The sequence below is a fragment of the Perca fluviatilis genome, chromosome 14 (genome assembly GCF_010015445.1).
Source record: "Perca fluviatilis chromosome 14, GENO_Pfluv_1.0, whole genome shotgun sequence".
Classification (NCBI taxonomy): domain Eukaryota; kingdom Metazoa; phylum Chordata; class Actinopteri; order Perciformes; family Percidae; genus Perca; species Perca fluviatilis.
Genome location: NC_053125.1, coordinates 20,674,202 through 20,694,965, shown reverse-complemented (window position 1 = coordinate 20,694,965; position 20,764 = coordinate 20,674,202). Strand labels below are relative to the sequence as shown.

The following is a 20,764-nucleotide window of genomic DNA, read 5'->3' as shown; positions in this document are numbered from 1 at the left end:
TGTTGAAACATGGTCTGCTTAACATTAGATAAGCAACACGTTTTCACCTCCTTGATTTGTTTCCAGTTAGTTAAACAAAATCAGGGGACATAAAAACAACAATATATAGGCATAAATAAATTAATCAAGTTCAAAACAAACAGAGATATATATTCAAAATCCATATTTACAACATAATAAAATGAAGAAAAAAACAACAACAAACAACAGTCTTATTAAGGGAAAATTATACTTTTGTTTGAATCAATTTTAATCAACGGTTAGCATTACATGCTGAATACCTTCACACCATATGTGCCTCTTCGTTTCCTACTTCATCTATACTCATGTATTGGTTATAATCAGGTATTAACATTAAATACTTAGATATTTTAGTAGGTTTATACTTTTGCAGCATTTACTAAGTTGATATGTACTTGGTATAAGGATATCCAAATTTGACATCATTTGTGATACCGAAAACGCTAAGCAATGCCAAACATATAATCCACCTGGTGATGAAGTCAGAGGGGCTGTGCCACGGTTACCATGGTGACATTTATGGGGGTTGACTTTAGAGGAGTAGGAAACAGAAAGTGGATGTTAAAAACTATAAAACAAATAGAGAAGGGTGCATCACAGCCACATGTTGATGCTGACAGAACTTCTAACACTCCAGTGAATACAACCAGGAGAATCTAGAGCATCTCTCAGCTGGATTTTTTTTCTTCTTTTTTTGATGTTTACATATATTGCATGGACAAACTACTGACAAACTACCATACAATTGTTAACATGAGTCAACTGCCTACTGAAATTCTGAGAGAGAAAAAAATAAAAGTCACTTGGTCACATACGTCTAAATTCACAAGTTGCTATTCAAAAACATTTCAAATAAAAAGAGAAGATAAAAGAAAATACAATGGCCCAAATCCTCCCTTGCTGATATTTTGAACAATTACGGAAATGCATGCTAAGATCTGCATGTTGGTTTGTAAAGTCAACAAAGCTCTTCACTGAAAATGGGGAGTGGCAATCTGTCGTCAATAAACATCCATTTTAACACTGGTAAGGACCATTACCCACAGGTCATAGCAGTAAGTTCAACTGTCCCCCTTTGCCTGACAAAATGCTGTCAGTTCAGCTCTGTGATAAATGCAGTAGTCATACTTTGTGTTCAATAGGCTCAAGCTATAGGAGGGCAGTAACCGCTTCACTTGGGGTCAGGCCTAGCAAGGGCTAGTCTGGACGCTGAAGGGAAGAGCCACCCAGAAACACTCTGACACTGTTATACTTCATCAATCTGAAATATCAGTACATGGATATAGGATATATTTTATGATTAAGTGCTGCATTCTACAGTTTTTTGTATGGCATTGGGTAATACCTTCACTAAGCATGCGTTATGGCTCAATTTGAATTTTAATCTACACTCGGAGACGCTTCAGCGATTCATTTCTCCCTCTATGTTAAAAGTCGGTGCAAAACTACAAAAACACAGAGTTTAAAATAAGCCCTTTCTCTTTGATTCTTAAGGGACAAAAACTTATAGAAAAAAACTACTGGCTGCACTTAGGCACAGTGGTGCTTTAAGCTAAATGCTAACCTCAGCACACTAACATGTTCACAATAAAAAAGCTAATATGCTGATGTTTAGCAGCCTGGTATAATAATTACCACGTTTGCCATCTAAGTTTAGCGTGTTAGTATGCTAACATTTGCTAATTTGCCCAAAAGTATGAATGATTGGAGTGTTATTAGTCTTGAAAGAATTTGGTCATAAACTAATGTATTGGACTGATGATGGCACTAGATGAAAAGTCAGAGGAATCCAATAGTTGTTGAGACATTGTTGAGGAAAGATCAGGGGATCACCAAAGTCATCAGGATTTACTCGCTGGCGACCATAAATGTTATTACATCAAAAGAGATTGTTTTTTCTTTATACTCAAATGTTTTGACGCCTTACATAGAGCTCTGCCAAGGTTTTGGCTTAAAAAACATCACATACAATTTCAACAACATTAAACAACAGCATCTGTCTTAATCCATGCAAGAAGGCCTCTCCCTGAGTTCCTTCCATGAGCAGAACTGGTATTTGAAGCTGACCTTTTCGTTACAAACCCAGCGGAGGGCAGACATGCTGTATTCAAAGCAACCTGCGTCAGACTTGAAGTTAAGGAGTGAAAAGGAAGACAAATAGTTTTGGTTTAACTACACACTGAAATGCTTACTTTTGCTGTCATTGGGCCTATTGCAGCCACGCAATTTGCAACCATTTTTGTGGATTTTAGAAAAAATGTTTGATAGCCTCAAAATAAAGCTGCCTTGAAATTGGCTCTGACAGAAATGCACTTTAATTGCACTAAAGAGTGGTTCTGAATTAAATTATTTTAAGGAAAAAAAGATTACCCCATAGACTGTGTTAACTACAGGTTCAAGTTCAGTCCAAACCCTGAAGTCCTGTTTCAGAAGACAATACATATTGTGCTATTCATGATATATGTAACAATGTATGGCTTACAACATAAGGAAATAGTACAACCCATTTTGTAGCACTTCTTCAGTATGACAGCAATATGTTATACAATCTGGATGTCTCTGAAAATTTGAAAGATAGTGCTCAACTGCACTGCCTCATATGCAGTAAACAATGAAAATGTATACATTTTAAGATGGCATATGACATGGTTGATTAACCATTGTATACATTTCAGATTTGGTTTAAAACATGGATGATGTCTGAATTTCTCAAAACATTACAAATAGAAAACAATTGAAATAATACATGTATGTTGTGTTAAGTTATTGATTGGTCATACCTTTATCAATACTGCACTAATTAGCTCATCTCATGCTGCTGGCTATGTGTAAGCAGTTAAAGACGTATGAAGAATTGGAAAAGTTCAATTCATAGAAATTTGATGTAAATTTGATATTAGTGGTGTCAAACGTGAGAATGTAAGCAGGTTCGAGAACTTGCACTTGCTTTCCTCCAGAAACTTTTGGTTTTAGTTTCCATGTGAGTCAGGGCAGCATATCCGTAGCAATAATGTCAGGCTCACAGTGACAAATGTATACGTCTGTTTGCTTCCATAGTTACTTTGCATGTATTGCCACACATATTCCTATATTTTGAAGTTATTATTATGTTATGAAGAGTGAAAATTGTGTGAAAGAGAATAAGTTCAAGATATTTTTAAAGACAATTTTACAGCAACTCTTCACTTGAATTGGGATGTCACACACTTTAACTCTAAACATTCCTCCTCCAAAAAACTAAGAAGATAATTTTACTAAGGTTCAAGGGAGTTAAATATTTTGAAATGTTTTAATGTGGAATAATAGCCAGAATGTATGAAAGATGAGGAGCATTTTAAAGTTTGAATTGAGTTTCTAGCTTAAAGTATGAATAAGTAGATAAGTGTTCAAAATGCATGGAAAAGTGTAAGAATGTTTTAATTCTAAACATTCCGTCCATTTATTTGGAGGGGGACATTTTGCCGTGGAAATAACATTGAAGATTACGGAGTTTTCAAAGGTTTGAATGATCAGTTATATGAACAATGTCCTTATTTAGCTGAATGTGTTGATGTTTGATTGAAGTTTCTATATTTGAAAATGTGGAAGTTGTGCATTTACACTCAGCTAGCTTTACACTGCAACAACTTTTACAAGACTTTCATTCTAAGAACAAGTCATGGAGTCAGCATTTTAAACAGCTTATGGAGCTAATGCTAGCTTAGCTAGCAAGCTAAAACTTATAAAATCTGCAAGTGAAAGTGGATGGTTTACAGCAGATTGTTTTCTGTTGCAAGCAGACTGACAACTGAGCATACCTTTGAACTCTTCTAAGTGCTTAGTTTCAACAAAATAAGGCTACGCTTGGACCGCATCAGATCAATAAAAGTATACATTATTATTAATAATTACAATAACACGTTTGTCTTTAATTGGAATTAGTTTATTATTTCAGAAAATAAATCTTGGTGAAAAGTTTCTAGTAAAAAACTCCATGAATATACACAAATGTCACAGTATATAGACAATCTCATTCTTATTCTTCTTAATCTTTTCTCCCAACAATCTAGAGACAAGATAAAATGATGGACAGAGGTAACGTGGGAAAATAAAAAGACTAAATAATCCCTCTGTTTTAGATTAAAACTCTCAATAATTATTTTTTGTTAAAAAAAGAAGTAAAACACACAGTCAATCTTCATTAATCATACTAACCTAACATTTTCAAAGTCTTTAGTCAAGCACATTATAGCAAAACATCAAAAGTCATGTGTTCTTCCTTATATACTTAGAATTCTTGATGAATACATCTAAAAAGCTTTACCCCGGATTTCCACTAGATGCGGAAAGGTTGCGGAACGGCTCCGAAACGGCGGCGGAGTCATTAGGTTTCCATTAAAGTCAATGTGTGTATTTCCGCTGGCTGCATAACGGCTGCGTTCCGACTCCGGCACAGCTCCGGCGGTCCGCAGCCCTCCGGAGCAGATACGCAGAGCTTCTATTTTGCCGGATGCCGGAGAGCTCCGCAACAATTCAATTCAGCACACGGCAGATAGTGCGGGACAGGAAGTCGAGCACAGAAACAAAATAAACATCCGGTTAATTTTCTAAATAAAATACACTGTGCTCACGGCGGATCATATTTACATGCACTACACTTTGAAAACACAGCACAGAGCTGTTTCCCCTCTACTCCTCTGGATGGAAACAAACTGTTGTTGGTTTTGTGGTTCTATTCTACCTGAATTCGTGACTACAGCTGTCAGTTATGGCCGCAGCCGTGCCGCAACAAATCTGGACCTGGTGGGTATTGACGGATGGCGGAGCACGCAGCAGACACGCAACGGAGCCGCTCTGCAGCCGTTCTGCATCCAGTGGAAATCCGAAGTAAGAACTGTCACATAGCCTACAATTTAAACAGCCTTTAAAACCACATTTAAACAACATAATCTGTGTCTTTAAAAATTAGGTTGACCATTACAATTACCTTGGTGTTGCTTAACCCATCTTGCTTGATGTTAAACATTAATATTTACATGGAAGAAATTAATGAAAAGAATGATAATACAAATATTTCATGTTGCTTCTTTAGTAGCTTTAAGAGGTCTTGTATTTTCAAATGTCATAAATCCAATAAAAAAATGCTTAAACAGATACTATGTAAATAATTAAAGGTTTAGGAGGTTTTCATCTGAAGTGTCTTATGTGCGATCAGCTGATATAAATGACATGGAGCATTCCTTTTCACAGCAGACACAAAAAGCTTCATCACTAAAAGTTTTTTCCTGATGACTAGTATAGGGCACTGGATTTAATTGATAACATTGTGTCCAGTGACTATTGTGTCAAAAGCCCACTTAATGTCAGAAACACATATTTGTACTTTTACATTTTGCTCCGTCAATCACATCCCTCAAGCTCATTGATGAGAGGCCTCATACTCTTCATCCTTCTAAGGATGTCACAGAGAGCGTCTTTGCCCATTGTGCTGGAAGTCAAACTTTGAAGAAAGCCACTCATCTGGTCTTGTGTGGATTCTCACAGCCTCATAGTTCTCATTTGAGATCAACCCCCTATCCTTGAGCTTCAACAGGATGCCTTCTGTATCAGTCACTCAGTTAATCAGATCTGTCTGATGGAGATCTACGAAAAAAAAAGCAAAAGAAATATGTTAAAATTGTAAATCAAGGAACTGACAAAGATGTGAGGGTGGCAATGGTGCTCAAGGCCACTATGTAAAGTCATTTTATCATTTCTCAATCCTAATTTGTATTTTTGCACATTACTTACCTCCATTTTTATCCATCCAGGGAGAGAGTTGTGGTTTGGGGTTCTGAGCTAGCCATCTCTGAGGATTGTTCTGCCACACAATACAATAGAATGGGATGTCATTAGTGGTGCATACAGCAATAAAAAATAACATTTAAAAAATTCTACAGAAATGTGTTCCTCCAAAAACAGTGCCCCGACCTTGTATTACTTTCTAATGTGTAACTGAAAATATACATAACTATTCTGTATTGTCTTCCAGAACAGAGCAGAAGATAACACAACTAGTCCAATCACAGAGCAACAGCAACAATACTTAAACTAATTAAACAATTAAGCCTGGAACTATTTTTGAAATTTCTGCCAGGTGGGTATTTCATTATGCTTAAATTATAGTAGCCTATATAACAATTCTTACCCTTTTCTGCAGGTTTTGTCTGGATGGCAAAGGCTACAGGACCTCTGATGGTAAATCCAATGTAAAAGGAAACTTGGCATGATCTCCAGAGGCTGTTTCGGAGGTTTGCATCCATCTCAATCTCTGTACCACCAATTCTTGCATAGACTCTGTAGTTTCGTACCACCCCTTCAACTTTGAGAAGGCGTGCTTGGATCGTCGGATCTTTGAAAGTCTTCTCGTTGCTCCAGTTGTTGCTCCAATCTTGTATTGTTTCCTCATTTTGTTCAAGAAACATTTCTTTGAGGACCTTTCTGTGAACAATTCTGGTAAGATCTTGACCTTTTCCAATGAAAAACAGAGGGGGGAGGTACCTTGATCGAAAGTGTATCTTATATGCATGTTCATAGGAGCAGTTCATACGCCGAATTAATTTATTGAGGTCATGGACACATTTCTCTTTACTGTCTGAAGGCCAGCACAGGAGGAGGGTTAACATGTGGAGCTCAGGTGAATCTCTGGGGATCAGAGGCATTTTCTGTGAAAAGATTTCTTCCCACCATGTAGTTATTTCCTTAAGGTCTGATTCAGTGCATTCTCTGTCAAGACATGAGAGTACTCCAGCAGATGTGTCTGCCAGGTTTTGCTTAAGATTCTGGATGAGATCAGCACCTTTGTCTTTGAAGTGCTTTGGTGGGTAGTCTCCAACATACTTCCTGTTGCAGTCTGAGGTGTCTCTAGAAATGTATGAGGGATCATCTTTCTTCATGTCAGGCTTTGAGTAAGTAAGATATTTATCAAAAAATGCACATTTTTTCTTAACCTCATCTCTTAGGCTGTTTATTAGATCATTAAATCTGAAGAGTTTGTTGTCTCCAAGTGATCCCAGGACAGATCGCAAGGACACTTTCTTTGTGAGAACTCCTCTCCAAGTTTCGTTCTGACTGACAAGTCGGTCATACACAAGGTTAGAAACTTGTAGATAACCAAACATCCCTCTGGTGTTAAAATAAAGTGAGACTTTGGTCTTGCCATCTCCTTTCATCTCTATCCCACGTTCATTTTCAGCAAGTTGTTCTTCATGTTTGAAAGCATTAATGGCCTTTTCGGCCAGTTGCAAAATTTCTCTTGGCTTGGCAGGATGCTCTATGTTCTTCAGGTGGTTCTTATGGACTTGGCCCAGTGTGTCAGCAATAAATGAACTTTTGGGATCTCTTATTTTTGCTGTGTTTGCCCACGTTTCTGACAGTTTGTAGTCTTTTAGTTCCGTGTAATAAAAACGAGCAAGTGCTTGTGGAAAAAATGGATTTTGATCAAACTTTTTTGACGCCATCTCTAAAACAGATGCACTCTGGTCATCATCCTCCATCCTTTGAATATCTAGAATCAGTCGAGAAAATCTTTCTTTCTCCTCTTTCATCTCTGTACTATTGTTTTGGTTCTCTTCTTCTTTGGTTTCTTTTGGTTTTGGTCTTCTTCTGGTTAACATGTCTCTGACAAAACCAACCAAAAATGCAGGAACCTCATCTCTGCACAAAGTGGTCAATTTGGTTTTTTGCTGTGTTACTTCTGGCCACACCCGCCTCTACCATCAATTCAGTACAACACTGTGCTATCATATGGTGAGCCATGCAGACTTTTTTTCCAGATGCTTCTTGGAAGGTGATGATGAGATGGCTAAAGGGCTCCATTCTGTCCTCCAGTGAAAAGTCTCCATTAATGTAGTCATCATGTTTGATGAAGTCCAGGCACTGAGACTCCAGGAGATATGAGCCTGGTACATAGGCATTCAGCAGTGATATGAAGGCAGCAAGCTGGGTTTTCTTTGGTTTATTTGTTCTTCGGATTGTGCTGAATACTTCACATACTTGTTCGACGTAAGCTTTAGAGAAATTAGTGTGCATTATGTTAAAGCCATGGAATTGGTTGCATTTGTCACTGTACTTTCTGCAAAGTTCTTTATTTTTCTCATCAAACTTTTGCTTCTCTGTGTTAGAAAGTTCTTTTTGTAATACGACATGGTCACTGTTTTGTAGAAGGGCATCCTTTCTAACGCAGTTAAGGAATATCACCACAGGCATACGCTTGACTCTCTGCTGCTCAGCAATCTTTACCATAATGTTGTCTTGCAGATTTTCCAAAATCTGCTCATCATTCACTAACAGCAGCACAGTTTTCTGTTGACTGCCTGCTGTGAAAAGGTGGACCACCTCCTTGGCAACATTTGTGATGTCTGAGGTTGAGCCTGTTAAAACAGCACATCTGAAGGTTTTCCTCAAGTCCCATAACACCTTCATTGCCAGTGTGGTCCCCCCACAACCTGGCTGGTGGAATAGTTTAACAGTTGATATTCCGGGGAATTTCTTCTGTTGAAGAATTTGTTCCTTAAGTTTGTCGTATCCGTCTCGTGTGATGAAAGGAGTTCCAGTGCCATCTGATTCTGCCTGTTCACTAATGTAAAAGTTTAACCATTTGGGTGGGCCCCCTCTGTAAAAGTTTTCCTCTGCCTGTTTTACAACTTCTTGATCAATGAACTCTCCTTCAAACTGATTTGCATTGAGAACATCCAACATTTCCCCACTTCTAGCAGTGGACAAGGCTGGTCCATTTGCCATCTTGGACTTTCAGTTTCCTGTACATTAATGGATGAAAAGTTGATGAGGAAAAATCTGTTATCTGGATGGTAAACACACACAAAATGCTACAAAGCTAGCATGCAATTATCAAGGACAGATGCAGGGGAGAAACGTTAAACACCTGGCTCAGCTTTGTGCAGCTGTACCATGAATCATTTATGTGTATATATATTGTATAAAGAACAATTACATGTTATATGTGAACCAGTAATCTGACCTTCACATCCCATATTTTACAACAGCTAGTAAAAGTATTTTACTTGATCCCCAGGTTCTCAAATGTGCTGTGAACTGGAGAATTTGGGGTTAGCCCCATACATAAAATAATAACTAATTCACAATGCTATGCTGCACAGCACAGATACAATGTAGGCCTGTGTATTTATTATTGAGTTAAACATTTGTTTTTAATGAGTTATAGACTACTCCAACTTAGACAAAAATGTTTCTGATAAAATAGGCCTACTTCACAATAAATTAATATGGATGGTTGTTTAATGACATTATCAAAATAAAATGATCAAATGCTTCACCTGCAGCTGGCCTGCTTGCAGTTTTGATCCAGCTCTGCAAAGTTGCAGTTCTTTATCTGGTTCCTTATTCTCTTTTTTCTCTCTCTCTCTCTCCCTCCTTCAGTCATCTTTGTTACAGTACAGGCCAAACGTTTGGACACACCTTCTCATTCAATGTGTTTCTTTATTTTCATGACTATTTACATTGTAGATTCTCACTGAAGGCATCAGGACTATATATGAATTATTTACATGAAGTTTAGAAATTTACAGTAAACATGTCTTATATTTTAGATTCTTCAAAGTAGCCACCCTTTGCTTTTTTGATAACTCTGCAAACCCTTGGTGTTCTCTCAATGAGCTTCATGAGGTAGTCACCTGAAATGGTTTTCACTTCACAGGTGTGCTTTGTCAGGGTTAATTAGTGGAATGTTTTCCCTTATTAATAAAAAAGCAAAGGGTGGCTACTTTGAAGAATCTAAAATATAAGACATGTTTTCAGTTATTTCACACTTTTTTGTTAAGTACATAATTCCATATGTGTTCATTCATAGTTTTGATGACTTCAGTGAGAATCTACAATGTAAATAGTCATGAAAATAAAAAGGAAACTCAATGAATGAGAAGGTGTGTCCAAACTTTTGGCCTGTACTGTATGAAGGAAAATATAATAATATCAAGTGTATTACATTAACCAATTGGGACATTTTTATTTATCATCTCATAACAAAATAAGCTTTTAGCTTTCACTTACGTTACAGCTGCTTGTTAGTTTAAAAGTCACGTTACATATGACATGCACTGTAATGTAACAGATGTACTGACTACAATAGCCTGCTGCTGATAGGCTTCATTAGCTTTGTAATGTAGCATGATACGTTAATATAAGTCGATGGTGCGCAATGTGCTGCAAACGTTACAGGCTGCACATTATTTGAAGCCCAAGTTAATTTTTTTTTTTTTTTACTATTCACAGAGCATTTGTCATTATCTCCATAACTTCCAAAACTCACGTGAAGGCGGAAGGGCTTTCCATCTTTAACATGCAGTGCCAAAGACTCTCTACTTCTTGCTCAGTTTGTGAGAATATCAACAAAGTCACGTGACTGGGGTCACAGGCTGACAACTGGCTGTTGCCCAGGCAACAATAGCCCGTACCTGTGCACATCCCTGAGTCAGGTAGGCTATTATACATTGATGTATTAAAAGAGCTGGATTTGGTGCTGCCACTCTCTCAGTCTTGATATAGTTTGGCACTCAAGATACAGATTGACAGCACAAGAACATCACCAAAACGTTTGGTACCAAAATGTCAAATAGTATCTTTATAGTCTAACTGAAACTTCAACATGTTTGCAGATTTAAAATTTTTCTCACCTTTTTCCATATAAGGCAGAAGTCTCACATGTCATGTACTCAGTAGTAGTGATTGGTAACTATGTGCTGTAACCTGAATGGTGGTTGGATTAATATAGCCAAATGTCACACCCACAGTACGTGGGTGTAATTACAGACAGGTATGTACAGCTGACTGTGAATGCCAACTAAAGTAATACATATTTTCCTGCAGCAGTATTGTTTTATTGGAAATGCTTACAAAGATTTTCAGTAAAGGGTGGGGAGCTTGATTTGATCTATGAAATGTTGGTCACAGTTCATGCAAATAATTTACTATCATTGCCAATTATTAATCTCAACAACGAATAATAAACCTTAAAACACTGGTTTGTTGTTCAAACCAGTGTTTTAAGGTTTATTTTAATACACTTTCAGTTTAGTTTCCTTTGATCTCATTCCTCACAAGGAAACCTAACAATGCAATCTTTCACTTTCACAACAGTTCATTTCTGTGGTGATTTAAACCTGTTCATCAGGTTTCACCAGAGTCAGATTAAATGTCTGTTGTTAAGTCAGGGTTTTGCATAGATACTTTACAATTTAAATGACAAGTTCAGCTTAATAAATGGACTACTTGATAAATTTAGCTCATTTTATTTTTGTATGTTATGGACGGCTGCAACTAATGATTATTTTCAAGATTAATCTGGTACAAGTAACTCACATTTAGAGAGTAAAGGTACATAGTTACATTCCAATATGTTATCTTTAGGTTTTGTAACGTCTCAACCATCTTTGAAAGAAAGTTCACACAGTATAGGTTAGCAAATATATTTTAATATATAATATTTATATTCATTTTAGCACAATGACAAAATGGCATAATTTCAGTTGTCTCATTTAAATCATGACAAAAAGCCACCCCTTAATATATTTGTTTCAATAATACCTCATATCATATTTTGTTGCAGTCATTGCAAAATGAATCCTAAAGCACTTCCTGTTCCGTGAGAGGAAAACCTTAGCAGAAGTTTCTAACAGCATTGAGCCAATGGCATCCAACTGGGTTATTTCATGAGCTATGGGATAATGTAAAAATGGATGTTATGACGCTCTTTTCTGTATTAAACACAGTGTCACATCCTCCAACACCACATCAGTTTTTTGTCACTGGGACAGCACTGGATCACTTCACTGACTCAAACCAAATTAAACTGTGTGCACATTATCTAACAGCTGTAAATCTAAATAATCACACTTGTTAAAGAGCGATAAGTCTGACGAACATAATGGAGTGGATTGACAATGTCGGAAAAAAAAATACTTGTCACTTGCTACACCATTTGAAGCACATTACAAAATAACAAGCAGAAGACAAGAGAAAACATCCCACTGGCTGACTCTTAAGGCAGAGACACACGGAGCAACTCTCAGGGCTATATTTACTAACACTAGCGCAGTTTGCGCTGCGTCCGTTTATGCGAGTTCGGTAATAGCGCACGCTATGCTTCCACATTTTGCGTAGTATTTATCAACCCTGACACCCATCAGGCAATCAGCGTCTTTCTCCGCCCACTATACCGTAAATTGCGCTGTAGCAAAGCGGTACTGGTGCTATGATACGGCTGAGTGCAGACTGCGATATTCCCACTGCTGATGCTATGACTGTTTGAAATGATCCTGATGCCAATATTTGTAATGTAGCGAGGAGTTTAACAACTGCTGGAATGGGATGTGAACGCTGAGTCGGAGATTCAATTTCATCTTTGATTTCTTCCAGTAACTCTAATATTGCATGTCTGCTTGATCTGTAACGCTAAATTATGTTGTGTTCACTGACAAAGTGTGATTCTTCTGTTAAAAATATTTTCAGCCTCGCCTATGTCTTCGTCTTGCTCAAATTGCTGTTGCCATTTCACCAGCGGCATAAAGGTCTACGAGGAAACTCCGATTGCGGCTGGTTTAAAGAGGCGGAGAATTTCCCCCGCAGAATAGAGGCGCTCTTACTGACAGTCTTTGTAAATACCACGGAATATATAATTAGGTGCACTTTGCGCTTATCCTCCCACCTTTTGGGTGGAACTCCCACTTTCCCAAGACCCTCCCAAACGAGCATATTGAAAGCGCAACTTGTCTCTTCTCGCTCATGTGGCAGACAATCTGCGATTTTACCCAAGTGCGCCCTGTTTGTAAATAGCCCGCATCGGTTACGTCCGTCTTTGCGACCAATTAGCGCCTGGAAACAGGCGCAAACGGCTTGATAAATCTAGCCCTCAGTGCCTACGAATAATCTCTGCAAAATTACTTACATCAAAATGTTTTTAAAATGTATAGTTCAAATGTTCACATTTTCTGATATTAATCAATTGAATTCAGTTAGCAGCTGAAAATGATGTTTCAATTCAAAACCCTGCAGGTGCATTTTGGGAAAATCTCTGCTACTTAGAGAATTGTCCACCCTCAAAGTCATTGAAATAATTTGTATAATACTAACACATTACAATATTCAAGTCCTGTCTGACGCCTCTGTAAATACCTTAACTCCTCTCATTGTAAATTAAAACTTAAACTGCACCACAGGAATGTTTTTCAGTTAAACCTACAGTAACCAAGGACAGATTACAGTTGAAAACACAGCACTTCAAAATAGCCTCTATTGTCCACTACTGCAAAAACGCACACACGTCAGAAATTCTGTGATCGAGCCACAAACCTTAAAGTGACCATCTGAAATAAAGATTGATCACCACAAACATCATTAGACATTGCTTAATGTTAAGCACCGCACGATTTCAAGGTCATCCACCCGAGCAGTTTGCAACTGAATCCAGTTGGCACTTATACCCACTATGTGAAAGCTTGCTTTTTATTGTGCATGAAATGTAAACTTTATTTGTCAAATTGAAAAGAAAACCTTTCTTTGCTTTGCAGCTCTAGAGAAAAGTAAGTAGGTGTGGTTAAAAATCTTGAGCACAATATTCAGGAACTTAATGTGACTTACACTCTTCCTGTGACGTCTAAAAGGTGCAAAGGAAAACATAAAAACATTGCTGCACAACTTTATATGACGCAACTCTGACCAGACATTCAGCATTCCTAACATTAACACATTTTACAGCATTCTTGTGCAAGTCCTGCCACATTCAAAAAGATATTGACTAGATGCAGAGGTGTGGCATCTTGTACACACACCAGAGATGTTTATGAAAGTATGAACCTACATACAGTATTACTCTCTGATCACATCTCAAACAGCTACAACCATCCAGACTATTCACACTACTCTACCCAGCACATAGATACCTCTTCACTCTATTACTTCATCCATGCACCATTTAACCATTCACTAACACCTTCCTTTAAAAATAGCAAAGAAAACTATGGAGCCTATATTGAATAGATAAACAGTAGGCCCTACACTATGAAATAAAATGAAAATATGAATACATTGTGTAAATTAAATCAATAAACCAAGAAATTGTGAAGTAATTTAAGAAATGTATTCAAGCTCAACTTCATTATAATGATACATTTCATATTAAAGTTTTATTCAATTTCATTATGTACATTCTTACTTCAAAATGTGCGTTCAGCTCAACAACTGCTACCAAATTTAGCCAGTTAGCTCATGATAGCTAGAGTAACAAGTCATTCTGATTAAATTAACTAGAAGCTGCTGCTCTTAATAAACATAGCACATTAACTATAACCTTTCATTTCGCTTAGCATGGCAGTACATGTTACCTATCGAATTAGCTTGCTGGGTTGTTTAGCAGTATTTAGCAACTAGCTCCAGTTCAAGCTCTAGGCAAGATTGACTACAGTCTTTTTGTTCTTCTAGCTAGCTGGCTATAGCTAGGTAGCATGTGGAGCTTGTTAGGCTAAATAAAATGTTAATTTCAGTGTCTATGTACTGCTTTCATTTACAGTTAGACAGAATCTGTATTACTTTGACATTTTGCTCTAGCTAACATAAGCTAAGTGGCTAAGTTTGGTTGTTGAGCTTCTTTGCTCAACAACGATTGCTAAATTAATTATTTTACACAATTTATTCATGTGACTATTTTTTAGAATTACTTATTTATTCATCTAACATTGAACCTTTTGGGGCTCCATACAAACTAGAGGGACTGCTTATTGTTTTTATATCCAATGGATTATCTTTTTATAAAGTGAGTAGAATCAGAAAATACTTTTCAGGAAAACACTGCTAACAATCTGGTAATAAAGGCTGCACTCTACAAATCAGAGGTCAACATTTCTTAAACTTTCTACATGCACCTAGCCCAACATTTCAAGACGCTATACTCTTTACATTTCCTACTCTTGGTGCAATGTGCAAGTGACAACATGTCTCATATGGACAAAAGGCAGATTACCACTTTGTGACTGCTTTTATCTTTTGTCATGATTCGAAAATACAATGATAAAAATCATTTTCACGGCCGGGTGACCACGACATCTGATCAAATACGACACAGAGAAACATAATATGTTACATATCAGTAAATACAATGAAATGAATATCACTTTTTTTTTGTAAAATCATCACCCAAAGGCAAAACAGCAAAACGTGAATGAAGAGAATAACATGAATTATAAAAGTGTTGAAACATGGTCTGCTTAACATTAGATAAGCAACACGTTTTCACCTCCTTGATTTGTTTCCAGTTAGTTAAACAAAATCAGGGGACATAAAAACAACAATATATAGGCATAAATAAATTAATCAAGTTCAAAACAAACAGTGATATATATTCAAAATACATATTTACAACATAATAAAATGAAGAAAAAAACAACAACGAACAACAGTCTTATTAAGGGAAAATTATACTTTTGTTTGAATCAATTTTAATTAACGGTTAGCATTACATGCTGAATACCTTCACACAATATGTGCCTCTTCGTTTCCTACTTCATCTATACTCATGTATTGGTTATAATCAGGTATTAACATTACATACTTACATATTTTAGTAGGTTTATACTTTTGCAGCATTTACTAAGTTGATATGTACTTGGTATAAGGATATCCAAATTTGACATCATTTGTGACTGATATGTTGGTATATTATGTGCCGATTGGCTACCGAAAACGCTAAGCAATGGCAAACATATAATCCACCTGGTGATGAAGTCAGAGGGGCTGTGCCACGGTTACCATGGTAACATTTATGGGGGTTGACTTTAGAGGAGTAGGAAACAGGAAGTGGATGTTAAAAACTATAAAACAAATGGAGAAGGGTGCATCACAGCCACATGTTGATGCTGACAGAACTTCTAACACTCCAGTGAATACAACCAGGAGAATCTAGAGCATCTCTCAGTTGGATTTTTTTTCTTCTTTTTTTGATGTTTACATATATTGCATGGACAAACTACTGACAAACTACCATACAATTGTTAACATGAGTCCACTGCCTACTGAAATTCTGAGAGAGAAAAAAATAAAAGTCACTTGGTCACATACGTCTAAATTCACAAGTTGCTATTCAAAAACATTTCAAATAAAAAGGGAAGATAAAAGAAAATACAAAGGCCCAAATCCTCCCTTGCTGATATTTTGAACAATTACGGAAACACATGCTAAGATCTGCATGTTGGTTTCTAAAGTCAACAAAGCTCTTCACTGAAAAGGGGGAGTGGCAATCTGTCGTCAATAAACATCCATTTTAACACTGGTAAGGACCATTACCCACAGGTCATAGCAGTAAGTTCAACTGTCCCCCTTTGCCTGACAAAATGCTGTCAGTTCAGCTCTGTGATAAATGCAGTAGTCATACTTTGTGTTCAATAGGCTCAAGCTATAGGAGGGCAGTAACCGCTTCACTTGGGGTCAGGCCTAGCAAGGGCTAGTCTGGACGCTGAAGGGAAGAGCCACCCAGAAACACTCTGAAACTGTTATACTTTATCAGTCTGAAATATCAGTACATGGATATAGGATATATTTTATGATTAAGTGCTGCATTCTACAGTTTTTGTATGGCATTTGGTAATACCTTCACTAAGCATGCATTATGGCTCAATTTGAATTTTAATATACACTCAGAGACGCTTCAGCGATTCATTTCTCCCTCTATGTTAAAAGTCGGTGCAAAACTACAAAAACACAGAGTTTAAAATAAGCCCTTTCTCTTTGATTCTTAAGGGACAAATACTTATAGAAAAAAAACTACTGGCTGCACTTGGTTACAGTGGTGCTTTAAGATAAATGCTAACCTCAGCACACTAACATGTTCACAATAACAAACCTAATATGCTGATGTTTAGCATCCTGGTATAATAATTACCATGTTTGCCACCTAACTTTAGCATGTTAGTATGCTAACATTTGCTAATTTGCCCCAAAAAAAGTATGAATGATTGGAGTGTTATTAGTCTTGCAAGAATTTGGTCATAAACTAATGTATTGGACAAATAAAAACCTGATGATGGCACTAGATGAAAAGTCAGAGGAATCACTAAGGTTATTATAATTCATCCTAACAGGGACATGAATTTCTGTACCAAATGTCATGGCAATCCATCCAATAGTTGTTGAGACATTTTATACTGAAAAACAAACGTCAACCTGTTTGTTGCACTGGAGGAAAGATCAGGGGATCACCAAAGTCATCAGGATTTACTCTCTGGCGACCATAAATGTGTGTACCAAATGTCATGGCAATCAATCCAAAAGTTGTTGAGATATTTCAGTCTGAACTGCAAAATGGGCCCATATAGCATAAAGAACAGTGTTCAGGTATTTAAGGGTGGACTATTCCTTTAACAGTACAATTAAAAAGCTTGATCTGGCCTAGATTAACTGGATGTCTTATGCAAAGAAACATGTTGACGGTTCGTAAACGTCGCCACACAATTGCAGGCATTAAAAGACTATTGAGTGTTTGCTTTGATTTATAGTCTGTCTAACAAGTTTATTTCCTAGTTCTAAACAGTGAACATTGGGTAACAAGCATATATTTTCTTTCCCCAAACGGCACACTTTCTTCTTATCAAGTGCCACTCAGCACGTCCGTCATGCAGATTCAACACAAGAATATCAAGATCTAGTCAAACACCCTGACTTGTCTCAATTGAAGAGTTCAGTTCTTTAGATTAAGTGATTTGTTAGGAGGATATGTTACAGTGCAAAGTTCTCCTACAGACGTAAATGCATAGGATACAAATCAGTCCAACACTACAATATACAGCGAGCAATAAAAAAGAGAGAGAGAAAAAAAAAACAGATCACAGAAACAGTGATCAAAATAAAAGTCTTGGTCGTTGGCACTGGGGTCTGGAGTGGAGCAGGGCTGGGAGATAGATTTTTATGTTGTTGGTTCATTTTTTGGATCCTACAGCTTTGATAACAACGAAGATGGGGGCAGAAATAGACCCACAGACTAGTCCTTAGCAAATTTCAGAATAAAAGCTGTTTAAAAGTGAGCGCCGTTTTGATTAACTTGATGTGTGTGCTGGCGTCTGTCACCGCTTTTACACACAAACACACACAATCACTCACAGTTTTTAAAGATTTCGGGGTAAACACAAAGTCCGCTAAGGCTTTAATGTGGGGGGGGGGGAAAGAGACACAGTGTTCAAAATAGCAGTTATTATAGTTTAGTTTCAACAGTCTTGCTAGCTATGTTGGTGAATGGCGGTAATGGCACAGTCAGTGGGTTATGAGCCGTTGTGTTCATTAGAGATCCTTCGTCACAATCTACTTTATGTACAGTTTGTTAAAATGACATGTTTTATTATCACATGCCACATCGTCTTTCTGACCTTTTCTTTCACTTTGATCTGCACTTTTATTTCCAGAGGCCATAGTTTAACCCCTCATACAGAGAAAAATCACAAGCTGGTCAGTTACTTTCTGTGCAACAAATGAAATGGCAAGAAAGGGGTGTAAGAAAGTTTAGTGTTTGTCTCTTTGTGTGTCACACAACACAACATTTCCACGCAATATAATACCCAATATGATCTCTCAAAATATACTTTTCTAATGTAGTCCAAATTGATATACTTTAAGTGCTTAAGTGTTTTTCCCCTCAATTTCAGATTACATAAAACCAGGGTCTTTAGTTTCAAAAACCAGACATGGTGAAATTGAACATACAGTGGAAATTTGAGTGTCCTCTATGGAACACACACTGCAGGTCAATATATTATTTCTGCTATATTTTCTTCTAATATATTATTTGTATATTTACATCTCTAGCCAGCTCATACAACAGACTTTCATGCTATCTAGTCCCCTTGATGAAAAGAGAACCTATGGAGAGGGAATATCCATAGTTTAGAAATAATTGCTTTACCTTTCCCATCTAAATGTTCTCTAAATATATCTTGCTATGATTATAAGCTAAAGGCAAATATTGGCTTTCCTATGAAAATCAACTTTAAATATATTCTTCTAAAATATTAGTTTTTTTTTCTTTTGCTCTTGAAATATGATATCATTATCTGTGTAAGAGTAAAGGGAATGCATACAGAACCTCCAGCTGAGGAACATTGACTGTCCTGGCCTTTCAGTTTGACTTACAGTTTAATTTCAAATACAGCGACCTCATGGCAAAAGATGGTAACTTGGTGACTGTAGTTATTTTTTAATGAACTATACAGACTTTAAAGGAATAGTCTGACATTTTGGAAAATCCTTTCCTTTTAATATGAAGCGGTTAGCTGAGCAGATTAGCTTAGCACAAAGACGAGAAATGTATGGCCGGCTATGTCCAAAGGAAACAAAATCTGCCAACCAGCACCTCTAAAAACTAATTAACAAAATATATCTCATTAATTTAATCCCTATATTAACCCAAGTGTAAAAACAAGGCTAGCTGTTTCCGGTCTTTATGCTAAAATAAGATAAGCTAAGCTGTAGCTTCATATTTAAAAGACAGACATGAATGTGGTATCTTTCTTCTCACCCAAGTCTCAGCAGAACAGTGAATATACGTGTCTGTTGAACTATCCCTTTCACATTTCAAAACACACCTGAACTATTAATGCAGCTACACATTCAAACAAGCATCCTCGCAGAAACAAACCAGAGTCATATTATGTGAGATTTAGACGTTTTAAATTTCTTTTTTAAGAAGTGTTAACTTTTGCTGCAGTTTTGTTTGTAAAATACTTTTGGATAATGTAAACTATGCATTTAAAATGTTTTTGGCTGTTTTGCAATTTCTAATTCAATTTTAAAAACAATTAAGCAACTGCTGAACTACGTTCATAGTCACAGTCATAGTTAAGTATCATTGTACTGTACATACAACGCATTCCCAGCTTAATTGTTTCTATGGTTACATTTTTAGAACGTCTGAAAAATTGAAACTTTGCCATTTCACTTTGTTGTTACGTTTTGAACGCAGGGTTTGTAGTTTTAAACTCGTCATGGCTGGATGTAGTCTTTGTCTTAACAATAACAACCTTCACTGGCATGCACACACTCAGACAGATGGTTGCATACAGTAAGCACAGCATAACAGATTGAACAGTGTTTACAGATTACACTCATTCTAAACTGACCCATTCAGCATTTGAATCGAGAGTAGACTTTGTCTCTCTCTCTCTCTCTCTCTCTCTCTCTCTCTCTCTCTCTCTCTCTCTCTCTCTCTCTCTCTCTCTCTCTCTCTCTCTCTCTCTCTCTCTCTCTCTCTCTCTCTCTCTCTCTCTCTCTCTCTCTCCCCCTGGGAGGAAAGAGGCCTTTTTTTTTTTGTTTTTTATTTTTTTTTTTTTTTTTTTTTTTTTTTTTTTTTTTTTTTTTTTTTTTTTTTTCTTCTTAGGGAAAAAAGGGGCTTCTTTTTTTTTTTTTTTTTCTTTGTTGGTGGCTGCCTGCGCGGTTCTGTGTTAGTGCAAGGAGGATGTGTGTGTGTGTGTCTGTGTGTGTGTGTGTGTGTGTGTTTGTGTGTGTGTGTGAGGGTAGGGTGAAGTAGGGGAGTGATGGGGTTGGTCATAAACGGTTGGTCGGTTGATTGGAGTGCCAGGAATGAAGAAATCAAGGTGCAAAGATCAGGGTTGTGTGTCGCGATCTCACACTTTTTTAGGAGGCGGGGCCAACTTGATGATCTCATCTTCAGAGGGCTGGCGGATGATATCTTTTAGGGGGGAGGGGTTGGAAAAAG

General features: G+C 37.0%; 3 protein-coding genes across 3 annotated transcripts in view; all 3 read right to left on the bottom strand.

Annotated features, from left to right (window-relative positions):
* Positions 1-5,539: 5,539 nt before the first annotated feature.
* On the bottom strand, positions 5,540-7,686 carry LOC120572326 (sterile alpha motif domain-containing protein 9-like). Its single transcript, XM_039821598.1, has 3 exons — positions 6,188-7,686; positions 5,791-5,860; positions 5,540-5,643 (listed from the first exon to the last, which is right to left on the bottom strand). The coding sequence occupies exons 1-2, from the start codon at positions 7,653-7,655 to the stop codon at positions 5,799-5,801; spliced, it is 1,530 nt and encodes a 509-aa protein (XP_039677532.1). The 5' UTR covers positions 7,656-7,686; the 3' UTR covers positions 5,540-5,643; positions 5,791-5,798.
* Positions 7,686-10,742, bottom strand: LOC120572327 (sterile alpha motif domain-containing protein 9-like). The gene is made up of 2 exons (XM_039821599.1): positions 10,692-10,742; positions 7,686-8,798 (listed from the first exon to the last, which is right to left on the bottom strand). The coding sequence occupies exon 2, from the start codon at positions 8,779-8,781 to the stop codon at positions 7,690-7,692; it is 1,092 nt and encodes a 363-aa protein (XP_039677533.1). The 5' UTR covers positions 8,782-8,798; positions 10,692-10,742; the 3' UTR covers positions 7,686-7,689.
* Positions 10,743-20,461: 9,719 nt separating this feature from the next.
* LOC120572324 (astrocytic phosphoprotein PEA-15) overlaps positions 20,462-20,764 on the bottom strand; it is a 44,947-nt gene continuing 44,644 nt past the window's right edge. The window contains exon 4 of the mRNA XM_039821595.1: positions 20,462-20,737. Within this exon, the coding sequence (XP_039677529.1) occupies positions 20,673-20,737 (65 nt within the window). The 3' untranslated portion in view covers positions 20,462-20,672. The remainder of the gene's footprint in view (positions 20,738-20,764) is intronic.